The sequence below is a fragment of the Microtus oregoni genome, unplaced genomic scaffold (genome assembly GCF_018167655.1).
Source record: "Microtus oregoni isolate MIOR12 unplaced genomic scaffold, Mior012 000014F_ref0000157, whole genome shotgun sequence".
Classification (NCBI taxonomy): domain Eukaryota; kingdom Metazoa; phylum Chordata; class Mammalia; order Rodentia; family Cricetidae; genus Microtus; species Microtus oregoni.
The window spans coordinates 11,433,445-11,460,991 of NW_024543073.1; the positions used below are offsets into that span (position 1 = coordinate 11,433,445).

The following is a 27,547-nucleotide window of genomic DNA, read 5'->3' on the forward strand; positions in this document are numbered from 1 at the left end:
CTTTTGCATGGTTCTGCAGTATGTGAATGGGTCATTCTGTGTGTGTGCGCGCGCGTGCGTGTGTGTGTGTGCGCGCGCGCGTGCTGTATTGTTGTTCTTCATTGGAATTGAATTTATTTAAAATGTAGCTTTAAAAAATTGAACATAAGGCCAGGCAGTGTTGGTGGACACCTTTAATCCCAGCACTTGAAGAGAGAGACAGGTAGATCTCTGTGAATTTGAGGCCAGCCTGGTCTACAAAGCACGCTCCAGGTCAGTCAGGGCAACTCTGTCTCAAACAAAACAAATCAAAACAAAATAAAAAAAATTGAACATAAAGCCCAAGATAAGCTACTATTTGGGGAAAAAACAAAGTTCTTAAAGATGCCAACAAAGAGAAGTCAAATCTGAGCCACCTTGCATTCTCCGTTGATACAGATGTCCAGTGAGTCAGCATTGCACTGGGTTCCGTCTATGACCGCAGGGGCCCGCTCAGTGTAGAAATTGTAGCCTTCAGCCAGGCAGTTTAATGCGCAAGGTTTGACCCCACCTAGACAAACAAAACATAAGTGAAAAAAGTGGAGCGGTTCTCCTAAGAATAATAATGACATTCTTATCAAATCGACATTTCATGTATACACTGGCCCAGAGTGTACACTTTAGTGTAGAGACTTCTATACTTTTAAAAATCCTTTGTGTTTTGTTTTTTTTTCTTGTATACACAGCATAAAGGAGTACCTGCTGAGTAGCCTTGTGCTTTAAGCCTTTCAAGTGCACCCACTATATATTACAATAAATCTTAGGTCAAGTGAATCACAGTGAAAGTCACTGAAGTTTTTTTAAGTGTGAAAAGGGAAGTGTTTTTTTTTTTTTAAAAAAAAGAGCTAAGGACATAAAATTTTAGGAGATATGAACAATAACTTTTAGAACCAATAAGAATTCTGTTATATATTCTGCCAAATCCCATACGAAAACTCTGCTGTCAATCAACCAGGGGTACTCATTATTAAAACAAAACTAAATCTGTACATGTCTTAAAAAAAATCGTACTCAAAGGAGCTGGAGAATAGAGATGTGAGATCAGCAAAACAGTGATAAAATTAACAATGGCATTACATTTATGCAATTTTATTAGATTAATAAAGGAAGATAATGTAAAATATTAGATTTTGGTAATTGAAATAACATGTAGTATGTTTTGTGAAAAACATAATAATGGTGATTTTAGCAACTTAGAAATGTATGTGTGCACATATGTGTATGGAGCACATACGCCACAGTGTGTTTGAGTGTGGTTGTCAGAGGACAACTCATGAAAGTCATTTCTCTCTGTTTACCATGTGGGTCCCAGGGATCACACTCAGGTCATCTGGCTTGGCAACTGAGCTATCTTGATGGCCCAGACATATTTATTTTTATGGTTAATGTGGAAAAATAAACAAAAATCAGCAATCATTGTATCATGATTTTATAATATATTGAAAAAAACAGATATAAATGTGGTTTTACTGGAATGGAAATAGCACATGTAGAAACTGTATAAATAAGTGATTACTGATTAAGGTTATGAGTTAAAGTATTTTTATAGCTTTATTTCACAATGTTTAAAACACTAGTTTTATTCTAATTAGGCTGACAAACTTCTTTTTGAAGTAAAGCCCATTGCTTCTAACAAAGAAAATAAAGCACACAATTAAAATTATATTCCGGGGTTTCAATAAAGTTCTTAGAAACAAGGTTTCCAAAGGGTGAAAGTAAGTAAAGGAAGAAAGCAAAGTGCATGCTAGGCTCAATAATAAATTAAAGCACATTCCACTAACAAGATCACTGCTCTATGATAAGGATGCACCAATGTTGTTAGATTTTCTTTAAGTCAAGATGAAAGCACAGATTCTCTTCAATTTAAACGTTTCTGGTTTTTTAGAGGTACCAAACTGTTCTCTATACTATGGTTGGTACCTGAAGATGGTGAAGCAGAAGCAGACTCCGTGTGGCACAATGGATGAGAAAAGTCAGGGGAAAAATAAATAATCTCTGTCTCCAAGATGGAATAATTGGAAGACCACTGGGAATCACAAAAGGAGGATAAGTCAGCTGAAAGTCAGGAGAAACAGACGGGCAGTGTGGGTGTGGGTTTGGGGACTAGCAAACCACTTTGTCCTAAGTAGGAGAAGCAGAACCAGAAGCCCCAAGCCAAAGAGGTTTGCTTTCTTCTCTATTAGTCACATTGGGGATTATTCACTGAAATAATAACTAAATAAACCAGAGATATCCAAACAGATAGTCAAATTACAACACAGAAACAGAAGAAACATGAGCAAGCATGACATGACACCTCTAAGAGATCACAAACTTTAATTATTAAATCTAATGGTACTGAAATATAGAAATGCCAGTCCAAAGAAAAAAGTCAAAACTACTTCTAAAAGTAATAAATGACTTCAAGAAAACAAGCAAGCAGCAAGCAGACGAGTAAAGAAAATAATTCAGGATGTAAGATAAGGATGATAGGAGGGGGAGGGAAGTGGGGTGTGGGGAGTGGGGGGAGGGAGAGGGAAAAGGGAGGCAGGGAGGAGGCATAATTTTTTTGTTTTGCATTTTTTTAAATTTATTTATTTATTTAAGGATTTCTGCCTCCTCCCCGTCACCGCCTCCCATTTCCCTCCCACTCCCCCCAATCAAGTACCCCTCCCTCATCAGCTCGAAGAGCAATCAGGGTTCCCTGACCTGTGGGAAGCCCAAGGACCGCCCACCTCTATCCAGGTCTAATAAGGTGAGCACCCAAACTGCCTAGGCTCCCCCAAAGCCAGTATGTGCAGTAGGATCAAAAACCCACTGCCATTGTTCTTGAGTTCTCAGTAGTCCTCATTGTCCGCTATGTTCAGATTAAAGACCTCAATATCAGTCCGAACACACTGAACCTGATAGAAGAGAAAGTGGGAAGTACTCTACAACACATGGGCACAGGAGACAACTTCCTACGTATAACCCCAGTAGCACAGACATTAAGGGCCTCATTGAATAAATGGGACCTCCTGAGACTGAAAAGCTTCTGTAAAGCAAAGGACACTGTCACTAAGACAAAAAGGCAACCCACTTACTGGGAGAAGATCTTCACCAACCCCGCAACTGACAAAGGTCTGATCTCCAAAATATATAAAGAACTCAAGAAACTAGACAGTAAAAGGCTAATCAACCCAATTATAAAATGGGGCACTGAGCTGAACAGAGAATTCTCAACAGAAGAAGTTCAAACGGCCAAAAGACACTTAACTTAAGGTCATGCTCAACTTCCTTAGCGATCAGAAATTTTTAATAATAATAATAAAAAAAATTAGTTTGGGAAACCTGAGATTTTAATATTGCAAAATTTTGATGTTATTTATTAAAATGTTTCAAAGTTAAAAAAAGATAAGAATGATAGAAGTATAGAGGGAAATTTGCAACATGGATGAGAAACACAGGAAGGAAACTGAGATGGACATTCAGGTATGATACATGAAGTTCTCCAACAAGGTTCAACTGAAGATTTCACAGAGATAAATTATTATCGGGCTTTGGATGTAGCTCAGTGATAGTTTGTTTGCCTAGTATATGTTAGGTACTGAATGAAATCCCTGGTACCACAAAAACAAAAAGGCTACCAAAAGTCAAAGAAAAAAGTGCTGAAAGCATCAAGAGGAGGTTTTATAACATACAAGAAAACTCCATAGGTCTTTCTATGCATTCCCATGAACAAGTATGTGAGAGCAAGGTGATAGATCCAGAGTGTTGAAAGGAAAACACTGCTAGCCATGCATATTTTATCTGATAATGTCTTCTTCAGAAATGTAAGTGTGACCAAGACTTTACAAGGTGTGTAAGAAGTGAGGGACTTCATAATCACAAGAGGAATCACAGGGGAAAAAATGCCAAAGGTAGTTCTTCAAAATGAAATAAAGAGCTCCTAATTAGTAACATCAAAGTACAAAAATTACAGCTAAAGGTAAGTATTCTATTGAATTCAGAATAATATTAATACCACTATGGCAGCATGTAACCACCCATAATTCTGAAATAATGGAAAACAGGCAAAAATATTTAAACCATCTATAGCTATTATTTGTTAATAGATACTGTGGTGGTTAATCTCTATTGTTTACTTTGCTGGATTAGAATCATCATGGAAGTATGCCTCTTGGGTTATCTATGAAAGTGTTTCTGGAAACGTTTAACTGAGCAGGGCAGGCCCAAACTGAATATGGACAGCATCATCAAATGAGTCAAAGTACGAGACAGAAGACATGGAGAAAGCCAGCTGAGCATGAACATTCATTTTTCCTGTGGGGGTTTGAATAAGAATGGCCCCAAAGGCTCAGATATTTAAATGCTTAGTCACCAGGAAGTGGATGTGGCCTTGTTGAAGGAAGTGTGTCATTGGGGGTGGGTTTTGAGGTTTCAAAAGGCCATGCCAGACCCAGTCTCTCTCTGCCTAAGGATCACGATGTAACTCTCAGTTACTACTCCAGCACCTGTCTGCCACGCTCCCCACCATGATGATAATGGACTAAACCTCTGAAAGTGTGAGCAAGTCTCCATTTAAATGCTTTCTTTTATAAAAGTCACCTTGGTCATGGTGTCTCCTGACAGCAACAGAACACTGATTAACACATCTCTCTACTGCCTAAGGACAAAATGTGGCCAGTTGCCACATGATCCTGCCAATAGGCTTTCCTCAAACTGTCAACCAAAATAAATCCTTGTCTTATGGAGTATTTTGTCACAGCAATAAAAAAAAACTTACACACACACACACACACACACACACACACCACACACAGACATACACATACACATAAAATGTGTAAATGCTGTAAAATGTGGCATTATAAACAGAAGTCAAGGGAGTTAAAGTGTATAAATTCTCTATGCGATCAAATTTAGATTATTGTCAACTTAAAATACATCACTATAATAATAAAATATTTCATGTAATCCTCGGGAAAACCCACAAAGCAAAGCTTTAGTAAATATACAGAAGAGAAATGCAAATGGGATAAAAGAATCTATAAAACAGTCAAAATAACTGACAAATGGTAATAGAAAGTCTTTGTTATAAACATTTATTTTAATTTTAAAGGTGTTTAAATTCATTAATTAAAATATGCAGGGAACACTGAATGAATTTAAGAAAAATTTAAAAAGACTCAAGTCTATATACTTGTACATATAAGCCACTTCAGATTTAGAAACACATAAACTGTAAGAGAAAACATGGAAAAATTCCATGCAAGTAGAAATTAAAAGACAGCAGTAGGAACTATATCAGAAAAAAAGGACACTGAGTGAAAAAAAGCAAAGTAACAAAGAAAGAGATTATAAAACAATACAGTAGTTAATTGCAAATTACATTTGCAAATACATATACATTCACCATTGGAGCACCAATACACATAAAACAAATGCCAACAGATCTAAAAGGAGAAATATACATTGAGACAATAAAAGGGAATTTTGATATTCCACTTTTAGCAATGGGTAAATCATCTAGACAGAAAAGCAATGCAGAAATGTTGGAGTTGAGCGTATTGTAGACAAAATAGACACAGCACACTTCATTCAACTATATTAAAAGGTATTTTTTGAAGTGTGTGCAAAATATTCTTTAGAGTACAAAATAGGTTAGAATACAAAAAAATCAATAAATTTAAGATTAGAATTACATCTAGCATCCTCTTCTAGCAACCATGATTAAGTAGGACTTATGCCAGGGGAAAAAGTATGGTCCAAGATATACAAGTCAATAAATCTATAACATCAATATTAAAAAACAAAGGACAGAAACCTCAAATGATCATCTAAATCAATACAGAAAAAATTGTCAAAATGCAACCAACTTTTCAATATGAAAACTCTCAATTAGGAACAGAAGGAAAACATTTTAACACATTAAAGGCCATCCTGATAAATCCATAGCTAACATACCCCATAATTGAGAAAAGTTAAAGACCTTCCCTCTAACTGATGGAGGAAAAGAGGTGCTCATTCTCATCACCTCACATGAACACAGTCTAAGAAGTATGAGCCTAGAAAGAAAAGGAGGCAAAAGGCATCCTAACTGCACAGTAAGAAAACTGATTGCTCCCACTGTGATTAGAGAACCCTAGACTCTGCACAAAAATCCTGTTAGAGATAATAAGCAAAAAACGAAAAATCATTCCCAGAATTCTTACAGAATCAGAAAAGACAATGAATAGCCACAGAAATCTTGAGCAAGAATAAAGCTCGGAGAATCATACTTCCTGATTTCACACTGTATTTCAGAACTGAAGAAATCAGAATTGAGTGGTGATTTCTAAAACAGGCAATGCAGCGATAAAACATAACAGAAGCCTGTGAAATAAACCCATGCATACAAAGCAAGTGATCTTTAATACATTTGATAAGAATGCATAAGGATAATCTCTTAAATAAGTTGTGGTTAAAAAAAATCAGAAATTCATGTGGAAAAAACTGAAATCATAGCCTTATCAGACACCACACACAGAATTCCCAAAATGGATTAAAGAATTAGAGGGGAGAGCCAGAGCTATAAAACAACCAGAAAAGAACAAGAATAACATTCCATGACATTGGCTTTGGCAGTGGATTTTTGGAAATGACACCTATAGCATAAACAGAGATGCCAGAATAAACAATTGGGGCTATATAAAAGTAAAACACTTTTTAAAACTGAGAAAGCAATCCCCCAAAAGAAAAGATAATCTGTGGAATGCTAAAAAGTATACGCAAGGCATGCATGCAGTAATAGTCAATACCCAGAATTTATAAGGAACAAGGAAAATTTATCAAAAACAAGAAATAATCTAGTTAAAAATTGATCTCAATTAAATAAAATAGACACTTTTCCCAAAAGAGAATATACCCAAGAGATGCCCTATCATACAACAAAAGTATATGCTCAACTATGTTCATAGCAGCATTGTTTGTAATAGCCAGAACCTGGGAACAACCTAGATGCCCTTCAATGGAAGAATGGATGAAGAAAGTATGGAATATATACATATTAGAGTACTACTCAGCAGTAAAAAACAAAGACTTCTTGAATTTTGCATGCAAATGGATGGAAATAGAAAACACTATCCTGAGTGAGGTAAGCCAGACCCAAAAAGAGGAGCATGGGATGTTCTCACTCATATTTGGTTTCTAGCCATAAATAAAGGACATCGAGCCTATAATTAGTGATCCTAGAGAAGCTAAATAAGAAGGAGAACCCAAAGAAAAACATATAGGTATCCTCCTGAATATTAACCTTCATCAGGCGATGAAAGGAGACAGAGACCCACATTGGAGCACCGGACAGAAATCTCAAGGTCCAAATCAGGAGCAGAAGGAGAGAGAGCACGAGCAAGGAACTCAGGACCACGAGGGGTGCACCCACACACTGAGACAATGGGGATGTTCTACTGGGAACTTACCAAGGCCAGCTGGCCTGGGTCTGAAAAAGCTTGGGATAAAACCGGACTCGCTGAACATAGCGGACAATGAGGACTACTGAGAACTCAAGAACAATAGCAATGGGTTTTTGATCCTACTGCACGTACTGGCTTTGTGGGAGCCTAGGCAGTTTGGATGCTCACCTTACTAGACCTGGATGGAGGTGGGTGGTCCTTGGACTTCCCACAGGGCAGGGAACCCAGTCTGCTCTTCGGGCTGATGAGGGAGGGGGACTTGATTGGGGGAGGGGGAGGGAAATGGGAGGTGGTGGTGGGGAGGAGGTAGAAATCTATAATAAATAAATAAATTAATAAAAAAATCTAAAACAAGCAAACAATAAACCTTAGAGCTGAAAAATAAAAAAAAAAGAATAAATATATATGGCCCATAGGTACTTGGGAAAGTGTGGTGTTTTTTTTTCATTAAGCACTAGAAAACACTTACCAAAACTACAGTGAGCTCTTACCTCACAACTACCAGAAACCTATTGGTTAAAAGTCACAGAATAAGAAGTTGTGGCAAGAATTTTGAGAAAAGGGAGTCTTTCTACATCATTGCCAGGAGCGCAAGTTAGTAGTGGCATAAAGGAAAACATTATAGAGGTTCTTCAAGGATTAAAGGCAACACTACATTACATCCTAGCACTTTGGCTTTTGGGTAAATCTCCAAAGAATATAAAATTGCTATCTCAAAGCTTTCACTAATTCTCATTTTCACTGCTGTACTATTTCACAAAAGCCATAATATAAAGAGAACCCTAGTGTCTCTCAACAGGTGAATAGATACAGAAATGGTGAGGTATACAAACAGACACAATTTTAGACATGAACATGTATAATAAAAGAATACCTGAAATTCAGCCTTCTTAAAGAAATAATTCCTAACATTTGAGACAATAGAAAAACTTACAAAACATTATTATAAGTGAAATAGGCCATTACAGAAAGACAAATCTTGTGTGATTTCACCTAAGTAGAATCTAAAAAGTTCAAGCTTAGAAAAACAGAAGGGAGAAAGATGGTTATCAGAAACTGGCTAAGATGGAAAAAATTTTTGTCAAAGGGTAAAAAATTAAAATTTTAAGAGAAATTCTGGAAATATTGTAGTTAATAGTAATGTATGAATACTAGAAATTTGTTCCATACACGTAAAATTTGATTCAGGTCTTAGGCCTTCTCCACACATAAAAAGGAAGAAATGTAGGCAGAGACTGCCTGTTGGTTCACGGCTGCCCAGACCTGAATAATCAAACAGAAGCTGTAGTAATTTTAACACTGCTTGGTCTTCTTATTAACTAACTCTTACATCTTAAATTAACCCATTTCTATTTAACTGTGTATGGGCACCAGGCTGTGGCTTACTGGTAAGGATCTGGCGTCTCACTCCCTCTGGAAGCTACATGGAATCTGTCTGACTCCGTCTACTTTCTCTCTATATCTCTGTTTGGACTTTCTGCCTGCTTTACTCTATTAAACCATTGACTGAAAGAGCTTCATTAGTAACCAATGGGAATAAAGCACATTGACAGCACACAGAGGGGATGCCACATCAGAGACCCATGTGAATCAGTGATAGCTAGTTCACTTAGAACTATTTTACATCGTACACGTGCATAAAAACATCATCTTAGCCTATGTACAATTTATCAATTATTCCTCAAGGAAGCTAATGAAAAAGGGGCATAATTATTCATGAAAGAAAGACCCAAGGGACCAATAAGATGGCTCGATAAATAAAGGTGCTTCTTTCCTTGTGACCTGAATTTTACCCCTGGAACTCAGAGTGGAAAAAGAGAACTGACTCCCACATATTTGTCCTTTGATCTCCATACAAAAGCCAATACATGCACATAACAGCACTTTCACATACATATACACACATACTGATAGTAAGTAACTTTACAAAGAGGGGACTGGAGATGACTCTTTAGTTAAAGACCTTATCAACCAATTACATTAAATTATAGCTCATTACAAATTTAGAGCTAATGCTCTATGCAACCGCTATAAAAATAGCAAACATTAAATCTCTGAGTAATTTCAGATATTTCTGAGGCTATCTTATATGTATATAAACCTAAGAAAAGCCGGGCGATGGTGGCGCACGCCTTTAATCCCAGCACTCGGGAGGCAGAGGTAGACGGATCTCTGTGAGTTCGAGACCAGCCTGGTCTATAGAGCTAGTTCCAGGACAGGCTCCAAAGCCACAGAGAAACCCTATCTCGAAAAACCAAAATAAATAAATAAATAAATAAACCTAAGAAAATATATTCAAAAACAAGAGAAACAAGAGGAAGCTGAGCCATATAATCAGCACAGACTGAACATACTTCTGCCTACAGCTGGTAGAACAAGAGCAGAAAAAAAAATTTGAAAAAATACAAACGATTACATTCCACTCTCAAGCAGGCTGCCCTCACGGATATGTATAAGAACACTGTATCCAATAATTGCAGAAAACAGACCAGTTTTACACACACACAGAGCACTCATGAAGAATACAGGAGATTCACTGATCCTACTGTGACTAAATAATAGAAACTCTCAAGGAGTCCCTAAATGTAGAGGCAAAAGAGATAGGTGCCGTCATGAACATATATGAAAGAATAAAACTCACTGGTAAAAGAGATGTACAGATGAATCAAATTTTATCACTGTGAAAAACCACCAACCCACAAGGCTAAAGAGTATAAGAAGTAAGGATATGCCATCAGATCACAAGGTAATTGACAAAATGACTGAATCAAGTTCTTATCAAAAATGACCTTGAATTGACTAATATCTGTAATAAAAAGACTTAATGTAGTTGAGTAGAGTTTTAAAAAGACTTGTCAATATTCTCCTTACAAGAAACTCCCTTCACTAGTAATGATACATACAGATGTACATAAAAAGCTAAAAAGAGAGACTTCATACAAACAGAAACCAAAAGTGAACAGAAGTAGCTATATTTTCATCAGCAAACAGACTTTAATTTAAAAACCTATAAAAGGAATCATGGTCACTATATAGTTCTAATGAATAGACCATCAAATAAGAGGAAATAACAATAATAAATAAATAAATATATCAAGTCTATATCATCCAATTCCACAATACAGCAAATGGACCTGATAGACATCTACAGAACATTTCATCAATATCTAGGAAATACATATTTTTATAGCATAGGGAACATTCTCAAGGATAGACCAACAAAATCTATTAAAACTGATAGGTAAATTAACTAATATTGGGGTAGATAAAATCAAGAAAAGTAGCACTTTATACCACTAATATACATTTGATGAGAAAATGCAATCATAATTACCATAGTCTTTCTCTGCACTCTTTTTCTCTTTCCTACACACACACACACACACACACACACACACATTCAGAGAGAGAGAGAGAGAGAGAGAGAGAGAGAGAGAGAGAGAGAGAGAGAGAGAAGGGGGGATACATTTAAATTATATGGTGTAGACCTGTAGGCTACAAAACAAGACCTTGCTGCAAAAATTATAATAATAAAATAAGCAAAAAATGCAATAATAAACTAACAAGGTGTGTGTGGCAGCATGCAATGATATTCCAGTACTTTTGAGAGTGAGGTAGGAGGATCATGAGTTTGTGCTCAGCCTGAGTTACAAAGAAAGACCCTATTACAAATAAAAACAAAACAAATGGTCAAATAACCTGATTTAAAAATGGGCAAAAGGCTAGATATCTCTTACCTTCACACAGATACTATCACATCTCAGTTAGAGCAGATATCTTTAAAAATGCAAAAAGTAACCAATATTAATATGGTGTGGAGAAAAGAGCTCTTAGGCATGATGGCTAGGGATGTAAATTCATATAGCAATTATGACAAATAAAATGGAAATGCATCAAACAATAAGAAGTAGAATCATGATAGAAAGCCAATAATATTAATACTGTCTATGTTAAAAGGAGCTGAGATCCTTGATCAAAAACACACCTGCATATATGCTCATTACAGCACTACTCCCTATACCGAAAAAATGAAATCAATAAAGATGCCTGCTGATAGATGATTGAAGTTTTTAGTGTGGCATTTAAACTTGGTGGAATATTATTCATCTATGGAAAGAATGAAGCACATCATTTGTAACAACACTGATAGAACATTATATTGGAGTAAAATAAGACAGGCGGACAAAAGTAGATGTCACATGTTCACATTCATCTGTGAAAGAGAAAAAGTTGATCACATTGAATGAACGATGGTTACTCTAAGATAGAAGAAGTTATGGGGCAAGGGAAATGGAGAAAAGTTGGATAACAGATGTCAAAATAGGAGAAATTAGTTCTCCCAGTCTCTGTAAGACAACTATGTCTATGACAACTTGTTATATGCCTCAAAATAATTAGAGAAGAGTTTGAAGGCCCTTAACACATAAATAATAATAGTGTGTGCTTCCTGTCATCCCAATATGATCATCAAATTCCCCAAATGACCAACCATACTGCACCACATAAGTATAAATAGATATCAATCAAAAATAAATTAATACAATTAAAATTAATTTTAAAAGGAAAACAATTTTGAGAAAAACATATATAAACAACAACAATAACACACAAACAGCCAAGTACATGAAAGAATGTTCAACACAATCATCTGAAAATTCAAACTAACTTCCAGGAAAACACCAAATACTGGTTAGGATGTTGGAGTATATAGAATTCTCAGATACTGTTGGTGGGAGTGCATTATGGTACAATCCTTTTTTCTTTGTTTGTTTTGTTTTGTTTTTTGAGACAGGGTTTCTCTGTGTTGCTTTGGAGCCTGTCCTGGAACTAGCTTTTGTAGACCAGGCTGGCCTCGAACTCACAGAAATCCTCCTGCCTCTGTCTCCCAAGTGCTGGAATTAAAAGCGTACACCACCACTGCCTGACGGTACAATAATTTTTTTTTGGTACAATAATTTTTTAAAAACATCAGGCAATTTTTTTAAAAAGCCAGGTCTTGCCTGTGCTGTTGTATAGTATTTCATCCCTGTTCATTCAATCAAGAGAAAGGGAAACATATGCTCATAAAAGACCTGAATAGAAAAAAAAATTAAAAAGAAACCTGAATAGAACCATTCACACCAGCTTGCTCACGCTTGACAAATGAAAACTAAAACCAAGCCAGGCATCCATATACAGCAGAAAGCAAAACAAAGTGATTACTACAGAAGAATACCACTCAGCAATAAAAAGATTAAACTACTGCATATCACAACAAGGATCAATATAAAAGCACTGGTAGAAGGAAGTCTTGCAGAAACAGTAATGGACAAGACTAACTATATGAAGTTCTTGGGCAGGCATAATTAAAGAATGCAAGAAAAATGAGCAATGTTTACCCCTTAGAGAGTTGACTACAGATGTAAAGAACTATGAAGACTGTTTTGGGACTAAGCTTTATGTCCTCTACAAATGTCTTATGTTCAAAGCCGAAGCCCAATATGATGTTATTTGATAAGGGAGCCTTTGGGAATTAGGTCCTTATGAATTGAATTAGTGTCCAGGAGCTTCTCTCTCTTGTGTCATGGCAGATACAAACAGAAGATGGTAGTCTGCAACCCAGAAAAGGTCACTCTCTAGAATTCACCCCTGCGTACATCCTGATATTTGGTTTCCAGCTTCCAAAACCAGGAATAGTCAATGTCTGTTGCTTAAGACTGTTAGTCTATGAAAAACAGTTATAGATCTGAACCAGTAAGGACTAGGGTAATTTTGGAAGTAATGGTGACGTTCTGTATCTCACTCAGGCTTCATGGATATATGCAGTTGCCAAAAATTCAGAGAGAACACAGGTAAGATACATGCACCTCATTGTCCATATTCTATGGCCAAAGAAAAAATGAGCAAACAACTGAATGATGGCCAATGGTACATATGCCAAAGCATTCAGAAGAAAATGGCTACAGGTTAATTTAAATGCATCAAAACCAGCATGATTAATAAGTGGCTAGAGAGATGAGCATACATGTGTGTAATAAAATAATAAAGGTAAAACATTGGTAGTCAGTACATAGGTCTTACGCTCAAAAAAGTTTTTAAAGTACTCTGTTCTTGTGTAATTTTAAATCAAAATTATATAACACAGTACTTTTCATGGTACATTAAAATTTTCCACACAACAAAATGTAGTTTATATTTTGAAAAAAACTTCATCTTTTTAATGACAAATATTAGTCTTTGATACATATCCAAACTAAGTAGCAAAAATGCTTTCAGACAAGGAAAAACATTTAATATAGCAGGCGTGTTGGTACACATTGCAAATCCAGCACCCAGGAAGCTCAGTCAATGAGAGTAAATTTAAAGCAAGCCTAAGCTACACAGCAAAAAAATTTTCTCAAAAAAAAAAAAAAAAAACAAAAAAAATTTCTCAAAAATAAAGCAAAACAAGAAAAACCTTACCCAGAACAAAATTTAAAATACGGCCATCAAATTAGCTCAATGGGTACAGATACTGACCACCAAGCCTTTGGCCTTGAGTTCAGTCCCCGGACCTGACAAGGTGAAAGGATTAAACTGACCTCTGGAACTTATCCTCTGACTTCCACATAAGAGTCCTGGGGAAATCTGTGTTCATGTGTGCATACACAATAACTTCTAAAAAGGAAAAACTGAAAGCAAATCAAACAATAGATCTTTAGAAAGATCACTAGCCTTTGACTCAGAAAAAAATAAATAGGTTTCCTTTTTTCTTTGGAGTTCACTGAGTTGATTTATGTCGGCATATTTTGTTGTAAGGGGATAATTGCAAATATTCAATGATTATAATTTATACCTGGAAAGTCTCAAGCAGAGCTCATATTTTATGAGTTTTACATGATTACATACTTTCTAGGACTTTTAAAAACTTTTTAAAGAAAATTAGTTTTATAATATAATTTTTAATAATTTGTAAACTGTTGCATATAAACTATCACAGGGAAGCTAAAATATAAGACTTGGAAAATAACATATGCATTTTCTTGCTTTGACCTGCAAACACTGATTCTAGCTACTACGTCCATGAAGGTCTGCACGTGAATATCGCAAAGCTCTCGAGCACGAGTGCTCTGCCGGGTCATACGTTACCTCCAGTATAGGGTTTCCAGTTATAATGCTTTCCCCGGAAAGGCATACTGTCAAAGTCTGCACACTGTTTTTCTCGAAAATCTCGGGAACCCAAAGGGCATGGCTAAAATAAAATAAAATCATAAATGGTACCATTGTTGTAAAATGCCAAAAACCAAGGGACAGCGTCCCTAGAATTCGTATTTACTGACTGCTGCCCTATCTCCTCTGGGTGTCATTTGACTTTTTTTTTTTTAAACCATTTTACAATACAGACTCACACGGAGGTGTCTGAGCTGCCCGTCTAGGTGAGAAGAAATAACTGCAGTGACTTAAACTGAATGCTAGAAAGTTGCCACAGAAGTTTTCATGTGTTGCAGCCATCATACCTCCTTACAGAGACATGCGGAAACCAGACAAGAACCTAGAACACAAGGCCCCTAGGTAACAGCGCCTGAAGCCCAGGTGCCATGACTTGCTCTAGATTTACGTGAAGGCACCAGGATGCCAAGCACTGAGACAGCATCTTGCTTGTAAATCGCCATTTGTACCCTGATCAGTGCAGACGCTTCCTGATGAAAACCAGAAGTTGAACTGGGAAAAACGCTAGGATTCAACTCCAAGCACCTTCAAATTCAAGAGATTTGGACTTATTAAAATGTAAATTTCACCTTTTAGCATCACAGAAAATGAAATGATAAATTGGTACCAAATGTGCACATGTTTTTAAGGGAAAAGGAAATGGTAAGAAAACAATAACTGGTTATAAAAGTTTGGAATGGTTCTTTTACCTGAAAATTTTAGAGAAAAAACCCTGCCAATCTAACTAGGTCTAAATTACAAATGCCACAGTCATCTCTTACTCAACTCTTAAGTACACAAAGACAGAAAGTATAACATCTCACTGAGTGTTTGGGCAATAGCACAATTTGATTCATCTTTTAGATTTCTGTAGCACTGTAGCAACTAAATTTTTAAAAAAGCTATAAATTTTGAAACACTAAGAAAACTTTCCTCTTAAATGTAGAAAAGAATATATCATGAAAGAACAAAATGGGAGGAAGTTGATGCTGGAAATCCAGCCAGGGTCTATAGATGCTGGGCAGTAAAAGTGTGTCACTGAACCACATCTCCAGTCCTGGGAGTCCTCAGATCAGAATAAATGACAAGTGACTTACAGGCATCCTCAGAGACAAACTTGAGGACTTTCTTAGCAACCCCCTTAGACATCTACCCTTGCTTTGTGCAGTCTCCAAGGTCAATAAGTAATAGTAAATAGTTTCTATGAGATGTGTGGAAATAATAGACCATGCTGTGCAAACATTTACATTTCTATCATTACTTACTATAGGATATGGCTCAAAATTTTTAGCATATTAAGTCCAAAGCCTCAGATTTTAAAATAGTGACAGCATCTGTACATTATGTTAAGAGCCTCAAATCTTAAAATATACTCAGTGTAGTGAAATACTACACCATCAGTTCCAAACCTAAGGGTTTTGTGTGTGTGTGTGTGTGTGTGTGTGTAATTACTCTTTTGCCTACTTTTAGCTAGTGCGTCATACTATGCTGGCCAGTCCTTCTTTTCACTGTTTGCTAATATTTGTATCTTTGAAATACTGACATTTGACATTGCTACATAACATTGTCATATACAAAGTACATGGTCAAGAACCATATAATTAAACTACAAGCAAACAAAATCTGCAAAAATACCCTCAAAATGTTTTAAATGTTTATGATTTGGGGAGGCCTATTCAAACTGTCATTGATTATTTATGTCTGATAAACATGGTTGAACATAATAAAGACTATTTTTAATTATCATATGTGTTTAAGGGTGCAAGAGAATATGCACATGAGTGTAGGTAAACACGAATGCCACAAGAGGGTGCCAGAGTCCCTGGAGCTAGAGTCACCCAAAGTGGGTTCTAGACGTGTAGTCTGGTCCTCTGAAAGAACAGACATGCTCTTAACCACTGGGTCATTCCCTGGTCTCTTTCTAAGTTATTTTCAAAGACTCTTTCATGAGAGCTAAAGTTGTCTGTCAGTGGTTTTACCAAGTACCAAATCTGTTTTAAAAGAAAATACCAATTTCAAAAATATATGTAATTTGAACTGTAGATACAAGTTTTCACCAAAAAGAGTATCAACCACTTAAAAGTTTGCCCAAGCACAGTTTTTAATCTAGTTGAAAAGACCAGATTGAGGTGGGAAAAGTATATAACTACTTCAGGAAATATAAATAGCAAACAACAATATCTTACAGCTTGTCTTTAGGTGCTGCGTGAGTGAAAGACCAATGAGCTATGTAATAAGTTATGTAAATACTGAATTTGAAAGAAAACTTTGAGTGTGTCCCAAAGTATTACAGTTGAGATAGTTCAGAAAGAAAAAGGACCTGGGGAGATTATTAAGACTGTGCTGGGGAATTAGATAGGGAAGCCAAGTAAAGCTATGCAGGAAGGCAGAAAGAGATTATGTGTTCTGAGTGTTTCCGAATAGTGGAAAAGGCCATCCTATACCAAAGACAGAACTGTACAGAAACATAAGGAGAAACAACAGCTCTTATACAAACACCAGTACAAAGCTGAGTTAACATATTAAGCCAGTCACTGAATACAAAATTAAAAATGCTGCTTTCTAGTATTTTCTAAGGACCCTTTAAAGCTGAAGAAAAGCAGATAGTCAATAAAAGGGAACTGCTGTTTATGAAGCACTTGGATGGCATTACATGAAGTTTTTTTTTTACCTATTCTTTTCTTATGAGTGCCTCTCCTAGGGTCAGCTACAATAAAATCAAAGCATTGTTATAATTGCCACTTAACTAGTTCTAAGTACACTGTGACAGACTTCAGAGATCTTTAGGTGTGTAAGCTGCTTCATCCCTAACAGCACTCTCATGAAGTAATCTTAATTATTTCATAAGAAAAGAACGGGACTACAGAAATTTGATTCATAAAAAATTTCAGGGTAGAAGATACTTCCTTTATCTGAATGAGAATACCTCCTTGAGTCACTCCAAATGATGTAACAGCATAGGCTTAGGTAAGAAATTGGTCATGTCAGTGCTTCAATAGAAGTAATTACAAAAAAAAGGGGGGGGGGGAGACAAGTCAGATTTGATTAGTTGTTAAGCCAGTCCAGAATCATATCTGTCAAGATCTGGGGTGAGAGATGATATAATACCATTTGAACAGATTCTTAGTTTCTTCTACAATTATCCCAAAGCAGACACCCAATTTGTAGAAACATGAACAGGACAGACAAATACTTTTCAGAGAGCTACAACTATGAGCAACTTCCTTTATTTCCACCAAAACTTGCCTTCCAACAACCAAGTGATTTTTATTCTTTCTTCTGAATCTATACTAAACAAATCTTCTTAGATTGAAAGATACCCAGGCCTTGATAAGTTTCTTCTGTGTATATACGAATTAGTCAGTGGTCTTCTTAAAACAAGTTACAAAGAACTGGCCTAGGTTCACTTAACAAGTATTTATAAGTTTTATAATATGTGTCAGATATAATCTAGGCTTTGGGATTAGAGGGGAAACAATAAAACCTTAAATGCCTACTTTCGTAAAATTTATTGTAGTTTGACATGAGAAGAATGGCGAAGCAGAGTAAAGAAGTTGGTGGTGAGGTGAGAGAGGAGTGGTTTGGAGAACCAAGAGGACTGCAAGTGCAAACGCCCTGAGGCAGAACTGTTGAGCATCTGGATGAGGCTGTTTCCCAGTCTGGTTCTGGTTTCAGTTCTCACCAGTGAATGCTCTGAATATGTGAAAAGTAAATATAAACTAAGCAGGAATCCCATTGGCTGGCTGGTCTGGAGAGAGATCAAAGAGTAATCAAAGGAAAGTAGTTCCTGGAAGAAATTTCTGAATCCTATTTTTGATTAATTTTTTTAAAAATGGAGAGTTAATATGTAGTGTGTTTTTAGGCTATTAAGAATAACAATAGTATCAACACTGTCCTAAAGCATGTATATAAAATAATTTTAAAACTAATCTAGCATCCTCTCCCCAGACCAACAAGTACAGCCCCATGGACCCAAGAGCAATGCCACAGGCCTCAGTCTCTAGGGTGTGTAAGTATTTTCAAAATAAAAACAATAACAACAAAATCTTTATCGCCATTTTCCAGATCTATAGGTATTAATACATTTTATAAACTATATTGTACTTTCAACTATTTGGATAGATAAGCATTTCCTAAACTTTTTTTCCCTAAACATTTGCCTAAACTTATCATATTTTTCCTACAGAACCAGACATGCATGTGGTACATGCATACATGCAGACCAAACACTCATACACATAAAATAATTCTAAAAATATTTTTAAAGATGACAGGTAAATTTTATAACTGGATACCCATTTGTGATATATTTTTATGTTTGTATTGAGTCTTGTATTTATAAGTCCCCTATTCCATCTTTATATTATATGACACTAAGGAGAAACTGTAGATATTCTGTTTGTATTTGCTATTAATTAGTAAGACTACTTGATCTATGTTGGTTCTAGGTTTTAATTCCCTATAACTTAGGCAAAAGATTTATATCTTGTATTTTTCAATCCAATTTACCTCTATAGGATTGTACATAGGTAACACAAGCTTCTAAGCAGTGAGGTGTTCCAGTGTGGATGTTGCTCCTTTTGTCATCTCTACCGATGCTATAAATCTTAGAAATTATGGCATTTGACTCTGTCTGTACTAGCGTTATTTCACTAAGACTCTTATATCAGAAATTGTGAGCCACCTTTAGTAAGTAGGAAGACCCTGTGCTGCATATTTAGTTCACTGACACCATCCCAGTTTTATAGTGTTTCCTCTTTCTTCTGATTTTTCTTTCTCCTTTTCCCAAGAAATAAGTTTCCTTAAGGGTTTTTGATATATGCTTAGTTTGGGACAACACATTGCACATCTCTTCCACTTCCTGTGCATCCATCCTCATCCAAACTTAAAGCTTTAACTCCCTGTATGTCCACCTTCTTTTTATCATATGTATCTACTATATCTTCACTCCTTAAGACTGCTCACCTTCCTCTCACAGCCCCTTTCTAGTTTTCTGAGCTCTGTACAGGTACTCCAAGATAAATAGACACATGTAAATATCTAATTTTGGATCTACATACAAGAAAGAACATAAACTTTCTGAGCCTGGGTCACTGCACTTAGTATGATATATTCCGGTTCCATCCATTTTCTTGTAAGTTTCATAATTTCAGTTTTATTTACAGCTGGATAAAATTCTTTGTATATATGTATCATATTTTCATTTTCCAAGCATCAGTTAAAGGACATCTAAACTGATTCTGTGCCATAGCTATTATGAACAGAGCAGCAGTAAACATGGATATTCAAGTTTCTTGATAGAAGGCTATGGAGGCCTTTGGGAAAATGCCTAAGAATGGTGTAGATGGATCATATTGTAATTCTATTTTTGCTTCTAAGAAGCCCCCACACAACTTCCACAGAGGCTGCATCAATTTACATTCCATCTAACCTTAGATAAACATTCACATATTCCCACCTCTCACCAGCATTTGTTATTTGCTTTCTAACTGAGTTGAAATTGGATTCTCAAAGTCCTATGTCCATTTACTTGGTACTGTCTGCGTGAGTGTGTGTGGTGTTTCTTGGAAGCAACACATAGATAGCTTCTTCTTTTTGGACCAATCTACTATTGTGTCTTCTGATTGAGAAATTGGGATTATTCATATTCAGCTATTAAAACTGTGCACTGATCGCTGCTATTCTGTTGATTTTGTAGTGTTTCCCCCTTCTCTTCTTTAGTACTATCCCAGCATGGTTTGTTAATTCCTATGGCCTTGTGGATGGCTTTGTTTTTCTCTCCGATCTGAAGGATTTCTTTAAGTTTTTACTGTCGAGTTAGAGATCCTTTGCCCTTTTCTGTGTCTTTAACTAATAAATATGATCTTTTCAGTGTGTTGTATCCATCTCACAGTTCCCTATGATCCCTTTTTATTATTGTATCTTTGTCCCTGAAAGTTTGTTACAGTTCCTCACCCTTGTCTTCATGCTCAGATATCCCAGACACTCAGTTCTCTCTTTGTTCTATTCTGTATCTGAGACTTTCCGCAGACTTTTAAACTCTGACTTGCTATAATTATTTTTAATTTCAGATTATGTTTTCATCAGTATTAATCTTTGTTTTTTATTTTATCTTTCACATTATCCATCACTTTCCTTATTATATCCTGCCATTTGCTTATGCCTTTAAACATACTTAGAATCATTATTTTGAGTTCTCTGAGATTTCCTCTAACTCAATCTCATCAGATGCCATTGCTATAGGGTTAATAAGTTTTGGAAGAGTTATGCTGTCTTGTTTTTTTGTGTTTTTTTATGTACTCCATTATTATTTACAGATCTGGTGTTATTTCTTTGCTTTGTTAGGTTATTTTTAATTAAATGTTTTCTACCAGTTGAAGTATTTGCAATGTCCAGTGGAACTTGGATATGGCAGTATTGAGTGTATAGTTCAGAAAGGCTCTGGATGTCTGGTGTAAGGTTTATATTATTCCCTTAGTAGTATATTAACTATGAATGCAATCAGTTTCTTTATATTAACACTACTCAACTGTTGTAGCAACTAATAACAGTGACCCTTTACATTTCAATAACTGCTGGAAAATAAACTATCAAGGGTACTATGGGGCAGTATGGAGCACACTCAGATTTTAATTGTCTGATTTTTCTAACATTCAGTTTTACAATCATGATTTTAATGTAGTGCTAGAATAACTAATCATAAATTTATAAACAACAATTATCAATAGCATTATTAATACTATTGTTTTATGTGCATAGTACATGTGTGTTCATATATGTGTATACACATGGTGTTCAGGTGCATGTACACCTGTGTTGGCAAGCATATGGAAGCTATAAGTTGATGCTGATATCTTCCCTGATTGTTCTTCAATTTATTATCTGAGATGGAGTCTCTAACTGAACCTGGAGCTTATTCATTCAACTGGGCTGAGTGGCCATTGAGCTCCAGAACCCTCCAAACTCCATGCACCCAACTCCAAATCCTGGGGTTATAGACTAAATAGCTTTTTACATGGGTTTTGGGGATTCAAATTCAGATCTTCATGTTCACATAGAAAGTACTTTACCAATGGATCCTCCTATCCTATGCACATACAGACATACATACTAACAGACTCCCACACACAAAACAAAAAACCAACTATTTTTAATGTTAAAATGAGAAATAACCAGAAATGCAAAGTACCAACCAGCCAGTTATAAGAAGGGAATGAGCAAGACCTCTACATTATCTAGGAAATTGACAAGCTATATCCAATAGATTGTATGCCCTAGAAATAATACAAGCAGAATCTATTAAATACACATGAGTTAGCCAGTCCCCTAGGTTTTCCACTTTCCATTAAAATGTATATACTCAGGAAAAAGTTAGAAAGCACAGAGCATGCCTAGTCATTAGAATGAAACACTTTTAGGGATGGGGCTATAGCTCATAGTTCAGTAGTACAACACTTACCTAGCACACAGTGGGCCCTGGATTTGATCTCCAAATAAATAAACACATACACATTGACTTTGCTGCTCAATGTGGTGACTCACATTTTGAACCACAGCATTTGGGAAGCTAACGGAAGAGAACAGCCAGCAATTCAAAGCAAATTAAGGATACATAGTTGAGCTTCAGGCCAACCTGGGCTACAGAGTGAGACGATCTCCAAAATCAAAAATAAAAGAATCCCTGTTCTCCTGGTCTTTGACTGCTTGACATTAATTCTGGGTTTTGATTTAAAAATTTTTCCAGGATCATTTGAATTTATAATTTGTATTATTCATACTTAAGTCTCAAGAAAGCTTTTGGCTCACAAATGAGCAAGTAAAAAATGCTTATAAAATGTTTTCTGGTTGTTAAACTATCTATTTAATTCTAACTAATTGGAAACATCTCACTCAGATCTCATTTACGGGGTCATAAAATATGACACACATAGGATTGAGGTAAATGAGCACACAGTATGAAATGAGGCTGACCTGGTAAAAGTGAATTCTTTTATCTCTTTTAATTCAGAGTAGTTCAGATACAACAGAAACCTGGGCAGTATATGAAATATTGACATTTAACAATTGTGCATTTAGAAACTTTGTAAACAAGAAGGGAATGAGCAAGGCTTCTACATATATAGAAAATTGACAAGCTATATTGAATAGACTGTGTATCCTAAAAACAATTCAAGGAGAATTTATTAAATACACATGGGCCAGTCAGTTCTCTAGGTTTTCCACTTGCTATTGCTAACAGAATACAATGAATTCTTGCTTATCTTAGTTAATCTTACTACAACTAACTCATCCTTCATGATTTCTTAATGAATTCCATCCGATAAAATGGAGCCTTTCAGGTACCATTTTGGTAGATTTTTTTTAACATTAGGAGTTTTGGTTTTATCTAATATGATATATAATTCTGAAAATCTCTTTTCATAAAACTGCATGGTAAAAATGACAGCTCTTTAAAACTTGGGTTGGACACATTTAATTCAAAGACAGTTCATTTCGCTTAAATATAAAAAATTCTGAAAATAAATAAATAAATAAAAAATTCTAAACAACGAAATACTGAAGTAAGTATGACTTTCTTATTTGAAGAATTAAAATGAGTTAATATGGAAAAGTCAGGACTATAGAGCTAATTCATTAAAAGTTGAAATAAAAGGGAAAAATAGTAATAGAAATGCCATCATTTCAGCTTCTAGTTTCAGCTTCTAATACAGTCATGAGTACAGGCAACAGTGTCTGTCTTTTTTTTTTTTCATGTTATGCTTCCTAGCATACATTACTCTTATTGTATAATGCCTATATTATTGTATGTTCATACCTTCAATTACATAATACTGGAAATAGTTGTGAACTAGGAGATGGGTTTGAGTTTCACACTCCTACCTAATAGTATGATATAACAATAGGTCTTCACTCTGTCCTTGTATAAAACCTCTATTCTTCTGACATTGGTGTCATTAATCTAAATCAGCTTGGGGCTTAATAAATGAGGGTCATTTTCTCTCTTGGAGGAGAGATTGAGGTATATGAGAATTAAGACAGTCTCATCCTATACACCAACTTCTGGGATCATCCTGAGTGTCTTCAGCATTCATATGGAAAAATCATCAGTCTTACAAGCAGTGAAGTTCTTCCCACTGCTTTGTCTCCACTCCAGTTTGGGCATGTACTCCCATTACCACTTTCTGGAGTTGTCATCTCTGAATGCACTCACTTGTTATATCATAAATTTAAATGTATTTGTTTCTGATCTCAACTTCTACCCAACTCACTCTACTTTTCCTATTGTCTTATTTTGTTTTCATTTTGGTTTTGGTTTTACTTTTGTGGCTTTTTAAAAGTCAGTTCCGAATTTTCTCCCAAATAGCCCTCTTTAGACTCCACTTTCATTACTTGTAGAGAGCCTCTGTCTCAGCACTTCAGCCATTAAATTCCTTGATGTGGGATTCCCTCTGTATGCTGTGAGTGTGTTTTATTACCATTATTTAATAAAGAAGCTGTTTTAATCTATTGCAGGGCAGAATATGGCAATGCAGTAAATCCAAGCAAAGATAGAAAAGGAAAGAAGGTGAAGTCAGGGAGACGCCATGTAGCTGCCTAAGGAAAAAGACGCCAGAACCTTACTGGTAGGTCACAGATTCATGGTGATACACAGAGTAATAGAAATTGGTTAATTTAAGATGATAGAGTTACTTAATAAGAAGCCTGAGCTAATAGACCAAACAGTATTGTAATTAATATAGTTTCTGTGTGATTATTCAGGTCTGGGCAGCCTGGAAACAAAATGCAGTCTCTGGTACAATTCCTATTGAGTTATTCACTGTTATGTTGTACTCTTGTCTTTCTTCCATCTGTTCACATCTAAAGCCAAAATCTATGACTCTTTCAATGGTTTCGAAATGCCTCAGAACATATAGCAGACCATTAGCACACTGGCCTTGCACTTCATTCTCCATTTACCTAGGATGTCCTTAACACCACTAGCTTTTCTCTGGCCTACTTTCTTTGCCTTTTAGTTCTCTCTAACTTTTTATGGAAATGAACCTTAAATTCCTAATTAGCCATGTGCCAACTGTACATACTTTTGTAAAATATGATTCATGTCAACATATTGTGATTATTCTCTGTTGTGACTTCCTTCATTTAAGTGATTCCTTGAAAATATACATTTAAGGGAATGAATAGTGGTAGTATTTGAAAAGTCTTATGATTACAGATATATGCAATTATTCTGAGATCTGTTTAGCAGAATAAAATATGATAAACAGGTGTGTTAAAAGGGGAAAGAAATAGAGGAGGAGAGAAGCTTACAATTTTAAGTACAGTATCCAAGTTAGGCCTTATTGAGAAGGAAACAACCGAGGAAAGATGAAGGGATAGACAGCATTAAGTGCACAAGGAAAGGGAGTAGTCAAAACAAAAGTCCTAGCTAGGGAAGGGGCACCAGTGGTGGGTTTACAGGAGATCCATGTAGTTGGAGGAGAGTCAATGATGAAGAAGCTGCTAACAGATCAGTTCTCAGAAGCAATGGAAGTCAGATTACATAGCTCTTACTAGCTTTTGTAATAATTTCATATACAAGAAACAGTGAAGTGTTGGGGGTTAAAGAGCAAGGATAACCTGACTTACTCTGCCTCCAATATTGGAAACTGAAGAGTAAAAGGTTGTTGTTAGTAAATCAACACATGAGGCTCTTAAAGATTTGATGGTGAAGTTCAGTGGTAGAGCACTTGCCTAAGCATGTGTAAAGTCTTGAACTTAGCAAAAAGCACCTCAAAAAACAAAAATAAAAGCCTATTAAATTGATAACTATAGATACTAGTAACTCAGACCAGAGTAGAAGTAGCAGAAGTAGTGAAAAGCTGTCAAATCTGAGATATATTTTTAAGGCAAAATATAACAAAATTTCCTAAGGGATTAGATGGATACAGATGGTGAGACAGAAAAGACTGGGGAAAAACAAACAAACAAACAAACAAAAAACCTCTAGAATTTTGACTTATACTGGTGGAACAGATATCTGAGGTAAAGAACACTTACAGAGAACAGTGTTGAATAGTTTTGTAGATAACATTCGCATACACTACATACTGCATGTTTACTAAAGGTCAACCAGAGTAGTAAGATGACAGCTGGGCTGAAAGGTATAAATTTTGGAGTTGAGTGATATAGCATCAAAATCACTGAAGCTTATGAGATCAGAAATAAAACGAGTATCAGTAGAATGGAGAAACAGTCAAGGGCAAAGTCCTGGGTATTCTAACATTAGGAGAATAAGGAGAAGCACTAATGAAAAAGAATAATCAAAATGTTCAAATGAGTAGGAAGAAGAAGACTACAACTAGTAAATATTGAAGGCATCTGTGACTTGGTAAGAGTATGTCAACATTATGATGAAGATAAAATCACAAAAGAACAAATTCAGGAAAAAATTAGAAGATGTGAACTCAATTCAGTATATAAAGATAAGTCTTTGGAGGAATTTCTTTCCTCCAAAGGGTGGCAAAGAAGTGGTTGAAATAACTGGCAAGGGCTTTTTGTTTGTTTTTATACAGAAAGATGCTTGTATGCTTATGGAAAAGTCCAGAAAAGGATATGTTGGAACAATATTCTGCACATTTATGAATTTATAAAGAGTTAAGGCAGGAGTAGACTGGAAAATGTGAATGAAGTTTAGTTTCTTAATATTTCAGTGTTACAAAATAAAACAGTGTATTTTATACAGAGGAAGGAGCAATAATGTTCTGGACAGAATTACCAAATGAAAGATAGTCAATCTACTACCAGAGGCAGCCCACCATGACCAAGGGGAAAATCAAAAAGCTCCCATTTTGCAAACTACAGAGGAAACAGTAGATTTGAAGGAGTGATGGTTTCCATCAAACCATGAAGGTAAATGCTGTTTTTTGTTTGTTTGTTTGTTTGTTTTTATTTTCGAGACAGGGTTTTTCCATAGCTTTTTGGTTCCTGTCCTGGAACTAGCTCTTCTAGACCAGGCTGGCCTCGAACTCACAGAGATCCGCCTGCCTCTGCCTCCCGAGTGCTGGGATTAAAGGCGTGCACCACCACCGCCCGGCGTAAATGCTGTTTTAACATGAAATGCCTCCCAACGACTTGTGTTTGTATGTTGGTCTCTAGCTAGCGGTGTTATTTGAGAAGGTTTTATGGGACCTTTAAGAGGTAGTGTTGCTAGAGGAAGTATGGCACTAGGAGCTAGCTTTGAAGTTTTCTAACATGGTCATACTTTCTGTTTTCTTTCTCTTCTACCTCTCTGGTGCAAACGTGATAGACAGGTCTCATGCTCTGCTGCCATGCTTTCCTTACCAAGATGGGCTGTACTGGTTCTGGAGCTGTAAACTAAAATACACACTTTCTCCCCTGGGTTCCTTTGTCTGGGTATTTCATCACAGCAACAGAGATGCAGCTAGCACAGTAAAGATAAGGGAAACTCAGAAAAGTCAGACGTGAAAGTCTGCTGATAATGGTTCATGAATTCCTGAGGGAAATTCTGCTGATAATGGTTCATCAATTCCTGAGGGAAATTCTGCTGATAATGGTTCATCAATTCCTGAGGGAAATTCTGCTGATAATGGTTCATCAATTCCTGAGGGCACATAAATATTTTCATAGTTGCCAGTGGCAAGGACATGATTTGGGACAGAAGAGACTATGGATTGTAATGTTGAGTCTTAAGGGACTGGCCACCAAAAGACGAGGGATGATGTGCGAGTCTCAGGCTCCTTGCTGTGAGGGACAGAAAACAAGATGAAGAGCATAGTAAGACTGCCACTTGTGGACTCAAGAAACATAGTGACAGTGAGGTTGGGAGTTGAAACCAGGTTTTTCAGGGCATATATGGGTCTCCCCATCATAGAGAAGACAGCTGCACCTGCTTCTGGAACTACCTCATGGTCTTACTGATGGAACTGACAGTGCTGAGGCTAGCTTTTTAG

The 27,547-nt window shown here is 36.1% G+C and overlaps 1 protein-coding gene across 1 annotated transcript in view; it reads right to left on the minus strand.

The window, feature by feature from the left end:
• Positions 1 to 27,547, minus strand: part of Adamts6 (ADAM metallopeptidase with thrombospondin type 1 motif 6) — a 214,240-nt gene that overhangs the window by 79,793 nt on the left and 106,900 nt on the right. The window contains exons 14-15 of the mRNA XM_041663714.1: positions 14,538 to 14,640; positions 396 to 529 (exon numbers count right to left, since the gene is read on the minus strand). Coding sequence (XP_041519648.1) covers positions 396 to 529; positions 14,538 to 14,640 — 237 coding nt within the window. The remainder of the gene's footprint in view (positions 1 to 395; positions 530 to 14,537; positions 14,641 to 27,547) is intronic.